The sequence below is a fragment of the Nyctereutes procyonoides genome, unplaced genomic scaffold, assembly GCF_905146905.1.
Source record: "Nyctereutes procyonoides isolate TBG_1078 unplaced genomic scaffold, NYPRO_anot_genome, whole genome shotgun sequence".
NCBI lineage: Eukaryota > Metazoa > Chordata > Mammalia > Carnivora > Canidae > Nyctereutes > Nyctereutes procyonoides.
In genome coordinates, this window is record NW_026575137.1 from 9972266 (window position 1) to 9986719 (window position 14454).

Consider the following 14454-nt stretch of genomic DNA (forward strand, 5'->3'; position numbering starts at 1 on the left):
TTTCAAATTTTCTCCTCTTATCTCTTGACTGTCTGCGGTCCTCATTCAGGGGCAGGCTCACCTTTTGTGGTGCTCAGAATGCTCTAAGCTTACTTCCTACTGGGTTAGCAAATTCCATTTAAAGAGAGCCATTTTTTGAGAGTTTCAACTAGAATTCTAGAAGTCTTAGTGAGATAAAGTGCCTATCTCTAAAGCTGGGAAGGAAACTCAGGGGATTGGCTCTACCCAAACTATACAGGTAGGTGAGGGGTGGATGAAATGTTTCCCAGTGGAAATAGAACTACTCTAACCAGAAAAGGAAATGGATTCTGGCCAATTTTTTTCACCACAGCATGGCAGGTTAGATGAGGTAATGGCCTGGTCTCCTGTAGGAAATCAGAGATGATTTCCCAGACGGACCAGTATTTAAAGTGGTCTTTAAGATCTTAAGAATGGGTAGGTTCCAGATGTGGAAGGAAGAGAAAGTTGAGAGCAGGGGTCCACCCCAGGGGGAAACAACAAACAAAAAACAGCAAGAAAAGTAGGATACTAATTAATCAATGATTTTAGATGAGAGATTCTGTGTGATCAGTCTATTTAATACTGGGTGGTATAAGTTTGTCCAGAGAGAACAATACTGAATTGAAGCAGGATAGACCCTTGAACCCACCTCAGCAGCTTTGCCTTGGAACTGCTTTTATCTTTCAATAATGATAATAAGATTTCTTAAAACTAAGCAGGGTAAGCAGTGATACAGTTTTATGTGTATGTCACATCATAGTCACTCTTGCTCAAAAACACACAAGTAGGGGTGTGGAGGATGGCTCAGTCAACTCCTGGCTTCGGTTCAGGTCATGAACTCAAGGTCATGAGATCAAGCCCTGTGTTGGGCTCCATGCTCAGTGGGGATTCAACTTGGGATTCTCTCTCTCCCTCTTCTGCCTCCTCCCCCATGCATGTGCTCTCTCTCTCTTTCTCTCTCTCTCTCTAAAATAAATAAAGCTTGGGGAATCTGGGTGGCTCAGTCGGTTGGGGATCTGCCTTTGGCTCAGGTCATGATCTCAGGGTCCTGGGATTGATCAAGCCCTGCACTGGGCTCCCTGTTCAGCAAAAAGTCTGTTTCTCCCTCTTCCTCTGCCCCTCCCCTCTGCTCGTGCTCTCTCTCTCTCTCAAATAAATAAAATCTTTTAAAAAATCTTAAAAAAAGAACCACACAAGTAAAATATCTATAGAAGATACTGAAAAAGACTATGCTTTAGGTTGAGGTATAATTTGTGAAATAAATTTGCTTTTGGTACTCTTGGATTTTGTTTTATTTTGTCTTTTAATGTACAGTGAGACAGGGAGAACCTTACCCATTATGAGACTCTCAATGAGCCTCATGTAAAAAAATAGGAAAAAGAGTCTGAAGCACAAGATATTAGACAAGAAAGCAATACTGAGGTCTTAGAGTTTGTACATTTTCTTTTGTTTTACTTTTTCGCCTGTAAAAAATATAATGGAAGTCCACAAAAAGGATTATTTATGAAAAACAGAATACCAAAAAAAAAAAAAAAAAACAAAAGAAAAAAAGAAAAACAGAATACCATGGCCTGCTTCAGCTGCCATTGTAAGAGTACTTTTTCAGGTACAAGTTCTTTTCTTGAAAATTCTGGGAAGTTTTGTGATGCCAAGTGTTTTTAAAGCTCAAAGCATGAGCCAGACAATAGCTCCAGATTTAAAAATGCTTCCAAATATCTAAGGTTCTCTTATTTAAAATATCTGTCTTGAGCCCAACCCATGGTCCTGAAAGCAGTGAATTTTTATTTCATTGCAGACTCCTCCTTACAGACCAGTTCTACATGGGATGTAATTCTGACCAATGGTAAGTAACTATTGTTACCCATATCTTTGGTCAACAAATGCAAAGAACCAGGAAGCAGAGTCGAAGAGCCCAAGAAACCTTAAACCACAGGCAACACTTATTCTTGATTTTTGTCACTACTTCTTTCATGCATTATTTTCTTTCACTGTTAAATATACAGAAAGTGAAATAAGTCAATCGGAGAAAGACAATGGTCATATAGTTTTACTCATATGTGGAACATAATAGTACAGAGGACCATAAGAGAAGGGAGGGAAAACTGAATGGGAATAAATCAGAAAGGGAGACAAACCATGAGAAACTCTTAACTCTGGGAAACAAAATGAAGGTTTGCTGAAGGGGAGGTAGGTGGGGGGATAGGGTAATTGAGTGATGGACATTAAGGAGGGCACTGGGTAGTATTAGCAACTGATTAATTATTGAACACTACATCTGAAACTGATGATATGTTGGCTAATTGAATTTAAATTAAAAAAATACACATAAGGAAAACATGTGCAGAACATACTCATGGTAGGTAGAATCTGCTCAGTGGGTGGTTTCTGCACCAGGATTGATTAAAGTGGGCCTGTGTGGCCTGCAGTAGGCTTGTGCCATTTCCAAGTGGAAGACTCTCAAATGAAGAGCAATATGAGCCACCATGAGCTGAAGAAGGCTAATAGCACAAAAGAGTTTCTGTTCACACTAAGGGACAGGCTTCTATTTTATTTTTTTCCTGAGACTTCATTGTGTTCTTTTCTCCAACACATGTTTTAAAATTAGTGCAATACCAAATGAGACATGAGGAAGGAGACAGAGGATAGAATCAGAGTTATTATAAATGGCATCCAGGAAGCTCTGTGGTAGATGACTGATATATCTTGATAAGGAGAAAATGAACAGAATATTTCATAAGCCCATCTTTCCCTAGAGGGAAAAAACACACACATTTTTTGTTTTGGATAAATAGCTAAAGCTTTTGCAGAGGGGAAAGAGTCATGGGAAAATGAAAATGTCTCTATGTCTATAACACACAAAATATCAAAGTAATAAAATATTAAAGGGCAAGAGGGTATATCTGTAAAAAATCATGGTACATGTTGGATAAAAAAGTAAAATTATGGGATTAAATGGTTGCGTTACTGAAATAGCACTTGGTACATAAACTCAAGCATTCCTTTTCAAATTCAGTTTCTCAGAGGCTGGGCTTCACATGCCTGAGCAATTTCGACATTATCTTTGCCTTCATTCTTCTTTATTCGGATAAACACAACTGCTAAAATTATACCTAAAAGAGAAAACTCAGGGTCAGGGAGATGGAATCTTATAATGTATTATCACATTCGTTTATAAAGCAGTATTCTGGTAGGAAAAAATGACTCATGTGACTTCATTTCTTTTTGTGGTTCAACAAAGTTTTGTTGTCCTGGTGAATAAGGGATTCTAGGCTTTGGCTTTCTTGGATTCGTAAGCTTATCATTTATCTTGTTGTTGGTAAGTGTGTGTCAAGTCCCAAACCATATCTAAACTGGTGGCTGGGTCTTTACCAAGGAATAGAGGACATAATGCATGCTGAAGACTAAGTGTGTAAGCATCTGATAGAGCTCCTGACATTTGGACATATTCAATAAATGTCTATTCCAGTCCTTCCTCTTCTCTAGAGGAAATAGCCCGATCAGAACAACTAGAAAGCTGTCCTCTGACCCGTTCACCTACCTAAAGTTTAGATGTGTCCACACCAGATACCACATTTCCTTTGGTGCCTTCCTCATGGCTCCAGCTCTAGTAGACTCCCTAACCTTTCTGGTTTCTCTTATCTCTGAACTCCTGCAAAATTACCTTGTGGTTTTAGCTCTAATTGTGTACTATAAACCAAAGACCGATGTGGAAAAAGGGAGTTGTTTTAAGGAAATCAATCTGGCTGTAAATTTATGGGAGGACTCGTGGCAAAAAAGATCGGATGCTCAAAGACTGATTAAGCAGCCCGGGTGGCCCAGCGGTTTAGCGCCACCTTCAGCCCAGGGCATCATCCTGGAGACCGGGATCGAGTCCCACATCGGGCTCCTGGCATGGAGCCTGCTTCTCCCTCTGCCTGTGTCTATGCCTCTCTCTCTCTCTCTCTCTCTCTCTCTCTCTCATGAATAAATAAAAATCTTAAAAAAAAGAAAAAGAATCTTGCCCCAATGGGTGCCTGGATGGCTCAAATGGTTAAGCATCTGTTTTTGGCTCAGGTCATAATCTCCAGGTCCTGGGATGGAGTCCAACATCAAGCTACACATTGAGCTCCACATCAGACTCCTGGCTCAGCAAGGAGTCTGATTCTTCCTCTTTATCTGCCCCTCCCCCCAATCTTGCTCTTTCTCTGTCTCTCTCTTTTTCTCTCTCTCAAATGAATAAATAAAATCTTTAAATATATATATATATATATATATATATATATATATATATATATATATATAAAGAATCTTGCATGAATCTCAACCCTATTTTGAAAAAAGTAAGGGTATAAAACTATAAGATTCTGTTACTTCTATCTAGATATCCCCAAATTTACCCAATTTTTATCGTGTGGCAAAATTGTGGGATTAAATGGCCATGGAAGAAAACTGCTATTTGGTGCATAAACTCAAAAATCCTTTCAAGATGGGAGGGCGAATAGATTGAGAAAAGGCAAAGAAGCAGAAGGGAGATTGGTAAGTGAGTGAAAACTCAAAAGGCCAGCTCAATTAGTATAAAAGGTGTGTACCAGCAAGTGGTCAGGGAGAAAAGAGATCTCCGTGCACATGTGAAGATGGGTAATGGCTATGTGACAAACGTCCCTTTCTGTTGTGATAATGAGGAATTTGAAAGAAGTGGTATAAGGAAATGAGAACCCTTTTAGACCTCTGAATCAGAGTCCAGTGTGACAGACTGAGTCATGGCTGAAAAAACCAAATGCCAAGAGAACAATTAAGAATTCTTAGAAGAATCCCAGCCCTCCTTGTCAAAGAGAAAGGACGTGAGGTGGTGTAAACCCCTTTAGTCAGGTGGATCTGACTTGATGAAGGATCTAGCTCTAATATTTTTTTTTATTTTTTATAAATTAATTTTTATTGGTGTTCAATTTACCAACATACAGAATAACACCCAGTGCTCATCCCGTCAAGTGTCCCCCTCCGTGCCCGTCACCCATTCACCCCCACCCCCCGCCCTCCTCCCCTTCCACCACCCCTAGTTCATTTCCCAGAGTTAGAAGTCTTTATGTTCTGTAGCTCTAATATTTAACTTATGGTGAGGACAGCAGTTGAAAGAAGACAATTACCACAGCAAGCACTGAGCTTTCCACAAAAAAGAAGATGGCTACACGTGGGGACTCTGCTGTGGAGCCTGGTCAGGGGTGAAGGCACTATAAGGCCTGTGATAAGATCAAATTGTTCTGGGGTAATAAAGAATCAGAGTCTAGAGTCATGAAAATATGCAAAGGAAAGTTCGGCAACATTCCAGGTGTATGAGCATCTCCACTGGAAGACTGATTGTCCCTGTTCCAACGATGGTTGACTACCCTGTAAGCTCCGTGAGTGTGGGATCTGTGTGTCTTGCCCATCACTGTGTCCCCATATCGACCATAGTGCCCGGCACGTAGCAGGGCACATCTACTGCACTTCTTTCTCCTTCATCACAAAACCTTGGTAACTAGGCCCGAAGTATAACAATGTATGCTTTAAAGCCCCTTGTGTTATATTTCCCAACTAACCAACAAGGCAATGATAAGTAAAGGCTGGTACGAAGGCAGCAGCTCTCAACTAGGAGAGATGGTTTGCTAGTGATCTATCTTCCTGGCTATTGCGGAGATTGCCAAATGAGCAGCCACCAGCCCAGCCCTGAAGAGAGATCCTGAGGTAAGGGTTTCAAAGGTCCAGAGCGGGAACCCTCGAATCTGAGAAATTATACTCACCAATAACCAAAAAGGTGGTCAAAAGTATGCCAACTGCCATGCCCACAGTGGGCATCCCAGACTGGTGACCGGCTGGCCGGAAACAACTTCCTTCCACACACTTGCAGAAAGTAACTGAAAAGCAGAACCGTATTCGGTAAAATACATTTTCAAGAAAACCGTTGCAGAATTCCTTATCAAAGACAAGAATTCTCTCAAACTACCTATGGTGACAGACATTATTCCAAGTTGCCTGTGGGAAAATACCTACCTGGTAACGAGACTGTTCCCTTCAGTTCTGGCTCACCGCCATCACTGATGTGGATTGGGACGCTGTAAACTCTCTCCTCAAAGTTCGTGTGCTTGGTGGAGAGTTTGGCATGAGATCCTGTAGGGGAAAAAAAAATGAATGACATGAAAACACAACCTCAGAACCATATATCAGTAAGAATAAGGCTCGTCTTAGTATATACTAAGGTTGACCAAGAAATGATTATGAGTTAAACTTTCCAAAGCATCACCACTCTTCGTGTACCTTCCATGGTGTCAAAGAGGATGCCAAAGCATCCTGAGATTTCCCGATGGTGATTTCTCTGTAGAATGAACACTACTGAATATAGCTGGTAATCATTATTCCCTGTAGCTATGTCCTATAAAGTTAAACTGAATTAATACAGAAAGAAATTAATTAATCAGAAAGAGAAAAACTATTTGAAGAAATAATTGCTAATTGTTTTTCCAAATTTGATGAAAACTCTAAATCCTCAGATCCCAGAAGATTAGTAAAGCCCAGGAAAAAGAAAAGCAAATAAAACTACATTAAGGCACATAATAATCAAAATGCTTAAAACTAATGGAAAAAAATATCCTAAAAGCATCCAAAAGGGGAAAAATATGTTACATTTAAGGGAACAAAGAACAACGCAATCCGGAACACAGTAGAAAAAATATCTTTAAAGTACTGAGAGACCAAAGTCCCCACAAATTTAAAAGTATTCCAGTCAAATGCTCTCTGGTCACTATGAAATTAAGTTAGAAATCAATAATCAGAAAGCAGTGGGAAATCCCCATATACTTGGGCACTATATCATACACTTCTAAATAACCCATGGGTCACAGAAGAAGTGTAAAGGGAAATTAGAAAATATTTGGAACTGAATGAAAATGAAAACACACATCAACCAACATGACACCGAGAGAGAAATTTATTGCACCAAATGTCTGTGTTAACAAACCAAAAATTTCCAAATGAATTGCCTCAACTTCCACCTTAATAAAAATGGAACAACAAATTAAATACAACATAAGAAGAATGAAGGAAATAATAAAGATCTGAGCTTTGAAACACAAAACCAAAAAATAGAGAAAAGTCTATGAAATAAAAGCTGGTTCTTTGATATTATCAAAATTAATAACCTCTAGCCAGGCTGATCAGGGAAAAAAGAGATAATTTTTCAATAACAGAATGAGGTGATGATACCACTACATATTCTGTAGATATTAAGAGAATAATAAAATAATAAGGTAAATAACTTTGTGCCAATAAATTAGACAAATCAAATGAAATAGACAAATTATTTAAAAGATACAAACTAACAAGTTCAATCAACAAGAAATCTATAACTTAAATAGCCCTGTATCTACTAAATAAATTAAATTTTTAATTAAAAGTTCCTATAAAGACAGCTCTGGGTCCAGATGGCTTCACTGGTGAATTCTACCAAACTTTAAGAGAGAAATAAAAAACAATTTTACACAAAGCATTTCAGATAATTGAAGAAATAGAATACTTCCTAACTCAGATTATGAGGCCAGCATTACTCTGATACCAAAACCAGACAAAGGCATTAAAAGGAAAAGAAAAATATAAACCAATAGGCTCAAGAATGTAGATGGAGAAATCCTTAAAATTTTAGCAAAGCAAATTCAACAATATATAAGAGTATTAATATTTCACCACCAACTAGGCATTATACCAGGAAGGGGGTGGTTTAAGATCCAAAAGTTGATTTGATAGAATTTATCAGTCAACAGACTAGAAAAAAAAATCAACCATACAATCATCTCAACAGATTCAAAAAAGGCATGTGAGAATTTTAGTATCTGTCCCTAGTTAGCAAAAAGAAAGAAATGCCTCTCTGCGAGTTAGCAATAGAAGATAAATTCCTCGATCTGATAAAGGACATGTACAAAAACCTAGAGCAAACTTCATACTTAATGGTAGAAGACTGAATGCTTTCTCCCCATATTAGGGACACTACTTTCATTCAACACTCTACTGATAGTTTCAGCCAGTAATAAAACAAGATAAAGAAATAAAAGGCATCCAGTTTGGAAAAGATATTGAAGTGATACTATTCACAGACAACAGGATTGCCCATGGAGAAAATCTATGGAGTAATTAAAAAAGGAAGAGAGAGCACAGCAAAGTGAGGTCAGCAGTATCATAGGATATAAGATCAATACACAAAACCATCAATTATATTCCCTTATCCTGGAATTACTTAAAGATTAAATTTTTAAATACCACTTAAAATATCATCAAATATATGAGATGCTTAGGGGAAAATCTGCAAGAACTACACCCTGAAAATTAAAACACTTTGCTCAGAGAAATTAAGGAAGACCTAAATAAATGGATATATATCATCTTCATGGTTTACAAGATTCCATTTTTTGGTTAAGATGTCAATTCTTTCCCAAATGCAGGTAGAGATTCATATGATCCCAAATCACAATCCCCATAGACTTTTTTGGTACAAATGGATAAGCTACTGTCTAACATTTAGATGGAATGCAAAAGACCTAGAATAGATGAAAAAAAAAGCTTGAAAAAGAACACAGTTGGGAAAATTACATTACCTGATTTTAAGTTTTATTCTAGTGCAACAGTCATCAAAATAGTGTAATAGGGTGAGGGAGGGGCAAGATGGCGGAAGAGCAGGGTCCCCGAGTCACCTGTCCCCACCAAATTACCTAGATAACCTTCAAACCATCCTGAAAATCTACGAATTCGGCCTGAGATGTAAAGAGAGACCAGCTGGAATGCTACAGTGAGAAGAGTCCGCGCTTCTATCGAGGTAGGAAGACAGGGGAAAAAGAAATAAAGGAACAAAAGGCCTCCGAGGGGGAGGGGCCCCGCGAGGAGCCGGGCTGAGGCCGGGGCGAGTGTCCCCAGGACAGGAGAGCCCCGTCCCGGAGGAGCAGGAGCTGCACCAACCTTCCCGGGCGGGCGGAAAGGGGCTCGCAGGGAGTTGGAGCAGGACCCAGGAGGGCGGGGATGCCCTCGGGCTCCCGGGGACACTAACAGACACCTGCGCCCCGGGAGAGTGCGCCGAGCTCCCTAAGGGCTGCAGCGCGCACGGCGGGACCGGAGCAGCTCGGAGGGGCTCGGGAGCGGCTCCAGGGAGGGGGCTGCGGGGCGGGAGCGCGAATCCACCAGCGCAGGCCCCGGAGCACCGGGCGCCGGGACACAGCCCAGGATCCGGCCTCCCCCGGGACAGGCAGAGGCCGGGAGGGCCCAGGACAGCAAGGACGCTCCTGCCCCGAGCTGAGCAGATCAGCGGCCCCGCCCCGGAGCCTCCAGGCCCTGCGGACGGAGAGCCTCGAGCCTCGAGCCCCGTAGTTCCTGCGGAGGCTGAATCCAGGCTTCCAGAGTTGCCATAGCAACTGCGGCTGTTCCTCCTGGGGCCCCACGGGGTAAACAACCCCCGCTGAGCCCTGCAGCAGGCAGGGGCAGAGCAGCTCCCCCAAGTGCTAACACCTGAAAATCAGCGCAGCAGGCCCCTCCCCCAGAAGACCAGCTGGACGGACCAGTGATACTCCCCCGTGTTCCAATACAACTTGTTTTTGGCCACTCTGCACTGAGCAAAATGACTAGAAGGAAAACCTCACTTCAAAAGAAACAATCAGAAACAGCCCTCTCTCCCACAGAGTTACAAAATCTGGATTACACTTCAATGTCAGAAAGCCAATTCAGAAGCACTATTCTACAGCTACTGGTGGCTCTAGAAAAAAGCATTAAGGACTCACGAGACTTCATGACTGCAGAATTTAGATCCAATCAGGCAGAAATTAAAAATCAATTGAATGAGATGCAATCCAAACTAGAAGTCCTAACGACGAGGGTTAACGAGGTGGAAGAACGAGTGAGTGACATAGAAGACAAGTTAATGGCAAAGAGGGAAACTGAGGAAAAAAGAGACAATCAATTAAGGGACCATGAAGACAGATTAAGGCAAATAAATGACAGTCTGAGGAAGAAAAACCTACGTTTAATTGGGGTTCCCGAGGGCGCCGAAAGGGCCAGAGGGCCAGAATATGTATTTGAACAAATCCTAGCTGAAAACTTTCCCAATCTGGGAAGGGAAACAGGCATTCAGATCCAGGAAATAGAGAGATCCCCCCCTAAAATCAATAAAAACCGTTCAACACCTCGACATCTAATAGTGAAGCTTGCAAATTCCAAAGATAAAGAGAAGATCCTTAAAGCAGCAAGAGACAAGAAGTCCCTGACTTTCATGGGGAGGAATATTAGGGTAACAGCAGACCTCTCCACAGAGACCTGGCAGGCCAGAAAGGGCTGGCAGGATATATTCAGGGTCCTAAATGAGAAGAACATGCAACCAAGAATACTTTATCCAGCAAGGCTCTCATTCAAAATGGAAGGAGAGATAAAGAGCTTCCAAGACAGGCAGGAACTGAAAGAATATGTGACCTCCAAACCAGCTCTGCAAGAAATTTTAAGGGGGACTCTTAAAACTCCCCTTTAAGAAGAAGTTCAGTGGAACAATCCACAAAAACAAGGACTAAATAGATATCATGATGACACTAAACTCATATCTGTCAATAGTAACTCTGAACGTGAATGGGCTTAATGACCCCATCAAAAGGCGCAGGGTTTCAGACTGGATAAAAAAACAGGACCCATCTATTTGCTGTCTACAAGAGACTCATTTTAGACAGAAAGACACCTACAACCTGAAAATAAAAGGTTGGAGAACCATTTACCATTCAAATGGTTCTCAAAATATATCCTAAAAACTATAGAACACTTCTGAAATAAATTGAGGAAGACACAAAGAGATGGAAAAATATTCCATGCTCATGGATTGGCAGAATTAATATTGTGAAAATGTCAATGTTACCCAGGGCAATTTACACGTATAATGCAATCCCTATCAAAATACCATGGACTTTCTTCAGAGACTTAGAACAAATTATTTTAAGATTTGTGTGGAATCAGAAAATACCCCGAACAGCCAGGGGAATTTTAAAAAAGAAAACCATATCTGGGGGCATCACAATGCCAGATTTCAGGTTGTACTACAAAGCTGTGGTCATCAAGACAGTGTGGTACTGGCACAAAAACAGACATATAGATCAATGGAACAGAACAGAGAACCCAGAAGTGGACCCTGAACTTTATGGTCAACTAATATACGATAAAGGAGGAAAGACGATCCACTGGAAGAAAGACAGTCTCTTCAATAAATGGTGCTGGGAAAATTGGACATCCACATGCAGAAGAATGAAACTGGACCACTCTCTTGCACCATACACAAAGATAAACTCAAAATAGATGAAAGATCTAAATGTGAGACAAGATTCCATCAAAATCCCAGAGGAGAACTCAGGCAACACCCTTTTTGAACTTGGCCACAGTAACCGGAGAAGGACAAACAGTGTATGTTCTCATTAATTTGGGGAATATGAATAATAGTGAAAGGGAATATAAGGGAAGGGAGAAGAAATGTGTGAGAAATATCAGAAAGGGAGACAAAACATAAAGACTTCTAACTCTGGGAAATGAACTAGGAGTGGTGGAGGGGGAGGAGGGCGGGGGGTGGGGGTGAATGGGTGACGGGCACTGAGGGGGACACTTGACGGGATGAGCACTGGGTGTTATTCTGTATGTTGGTAAATTGAACACCAATAAAAATTAATTTATATATAAAAAAAATAAATAAAATCTTTAAAAAAAAATAGTGTAATAGTCTATAAAGGTAGGCAAACGGATGAATGAGACGGAAAAGTCTAGAAATGGATCCATATACATGTGGTCACTTGATCTTTGACAAAGCTGCCAAGACAATTCAATGTGAAAAGGATATTTCCACTGTATAGTGTCAGAACAATTAAATGGTCTTATTAAATATGATGAAACTTGACCTTAACCACATACTACATGCAAAACTTAACTTGAGGGGCACCTGGGTGGCTCAGTCGGTTAAGCATCAGCTCTTGATTTCCATTCAGGTCACCATCTCAGGGTCGTGAGACCCTACCCCACGGCAGGCTCCACACTCAGAGGGGAGTCTGCTTGAGATTCCCTCTCTCCCTCTCTCTCGGCCCCTCCCACTGCATGCTCTCTCTCTCTCTCTTTCTAAAAACAATAAATAAGTAAACTTTTTTTAAAAAATTAAGTTGAGAATGGATCATGGAGCTAAATGTAATAGCTAAAACCATAAAACCTTTGTGGGGGGGGAGAATTAGAAAATTTTAGCAACCTTGGGTTTTGCAAAAAATTCTTAAATATCACAACAAAAAAGTCACAAATTACAAAAATTCTAAAAATTGATAAACCAGATGCCATCAAAACCTTTCAATTTGTTCTTCAAAAGACAATGTTACAAAATGAAAATAGAAGCCATGGTCTATGACAAAATTTCTGTAAACATACCTGACAAAGAATTTGTTCCCAGACTATGGAAAGAATGCTAGGAGTCAACAGTGAAAGCCAGTAGCCAGATTTTTCAGATGGGCACAGAAGTTGATCAGACACTTCACCACTGAAGATACATGGATGGCAAATAAGCACATGGAAAGATGCTCAACACCGGTAGTCTTTAGGGGGAAGCATAAATCAAAACCATAATGAAATGCCACTGCACTCCCACTAGAATGGCTAAAATAAAAAAAAAGACTAAGTGTAACAAGAGATGGGGAGCATGTTGAGCAACTAGGCCTCTCATGCGCCAGTGGAATGTAAAATGTCACAACCTGGAAGACAGTTTGCCATTCTCTTAAAAAGTTAACCACGTGGCTACCATTGGATCCAGCCATTCCACTGCTAGGTATTCAACCAAGAAAAATGAAAGCAAAAGTCTTGCTCACAAATGCTCATAGCAGCCTTACTTGTAAGAGCAAAAACTGGAAGCGACCTACACGACAATCAGTATGTGAAAAGCTAACAGACCGTCAGAGCGGCTGATCACGGAATACTCCCCGGTAATAACCAGGAATGAGGTATTGAGATGCACAATAACGTGGATAAACCCCAAAATAAATATGCTCGGTGAAAGTAACCAAACAAAGAAGGGTACACACTGTATTACTGTATTTAGATAGGACTCTTGAAAATGCAAACTGATCTATAGGAACAGGAGGCAGATCGGTGGTTACCTGGGGATGGGGGATGGAGGATGGGCAGGTTGGGGTGGCAAACGGGATTTGCAACTGGAGTGTGAGAAATCTTGGAGGCCACTGAAACTGTTCTTGTCCCTCTTGTGCTGATGGCTTCAGTGATGCCTACATTTATCAATCTTTATAAAATTGTACACTTTAAATATCTGCTGTCTATTGTATGACAGCTGTATTTCAATGGGGCTGTTTTTTTTAAAAAAATTATGAAATCCATTTCTCAGCTACCATTGGAAATTTTGCAAATGCTGTCTACATTGTTCGATTATCCAATCGTCCGACGTGTACTAAGGGGGATGCCGTGTGGTCATCTTTCCTCCCTCCAAAGCCCAGGGCTTTCTCCCCTCTAAAGAGCTCTTCTCTACAAGTTTTCAAAGCACGAACTTCCTGCCTGCAGCCTGGGAGCCCTGGGTTGATGCTGCGAGCACACCACGGCCCATAAAATCTCACTGTAACTTCTCATTGGCCAGGGTTTGTTCTATGTCTTTGGACAACTCACCATTTTTTGTTTTTGTTTTCGTTTTTTGACAACTCACCGTTGATTCGCTTAACTTCCCAGTCATTTTCTAAGACTCTGCTGCCAAGAGAAAATGTAAACCGTGGACCCCGAAAAGACTGCTGATCGTCATCAGTGGCTTCGAAAATGACACTTCCAGGTGCTTGGAGGGGGTGGCACAAAAACAAGTGTGGGTGGTCCGTGGCTAGCCGAGGGGGGTTATCGTTCACATCGGACAGGGCCAGGTGGAAAGTGGCTACGGAGCTCAGGGAGGAGCCACCTAAGGAAGTGAGGGATTGAAACATGGTATCAGCGTTCTCATTTTCTTCTTAACGTGAAATAGAGACTTCCTTGTCTTAATATATATATATATATATATATATATATATACACACACACACACAAAATAAATATTTATATATATATACACAGACACATATGCTTCAGGAAGTTGGGTATGCTGAGGTAGTAGAAAGATAATAAGCTTTTAGAATCAGACTTGTTTTCACTTCCTGGTTAAAAAGTCTTAGTGATAACAATAATAATTAAGATTTACACACTAATTTTTTTAAATTTAAATTCAAGTTAGTTAACATATGGTGTAGTATTGGTTTCAGGAGTAGAATCTAGTGATCTATCACTTACGTCTAACACCCAGTGCTCGTCCCAACAAGGGCCCTTCTTCATACCCATCACCCATCTAGCCCATCCCCACCATATCTCCTCCAGCAACCCTCAGTTTGCTTCCTATAGTGAAGAATCTCTGATGGTTTACCTCGCTCTCTGTTTTTATCTTATTTT

At 40.8% G+C, this 14454-nt stretch overlaps 1 protein-coding gene across 1 annotated transcript in view; it reads right to left on the minus strand.

The window, feature by feature from the left end:
* Window positions 1–2040: 2040 nt before the first annotated feature.
* Window positions 2041–14454, minus strand: part of CDH17 (cadherin 17) — a 63326-nt gene continuing 50912 nt past the window's right edge. The window contains exons 16-19 of the mRNA XM_055303419.1: window positions 13694–13933; window positions 6007–6123; window positions 5757–5870; window positions 2041–3110 (exon numbers count right to left, since the gene is read on the minus strand). Of these exons, the coding sequence (XP_055159394.1) occupies window positions 3010–3110; window positions 5757–5870; window positions 6007–6123; window positions 13694–13933 (572 nt within the window). The 3' untranslated portion in view covers window positions 2041–3009. The remainder of the gene's footprint in view (window positions 3111–5756; window positions 5871–6006; window positions 6124–13693; window positions 13934–14454) is intronic.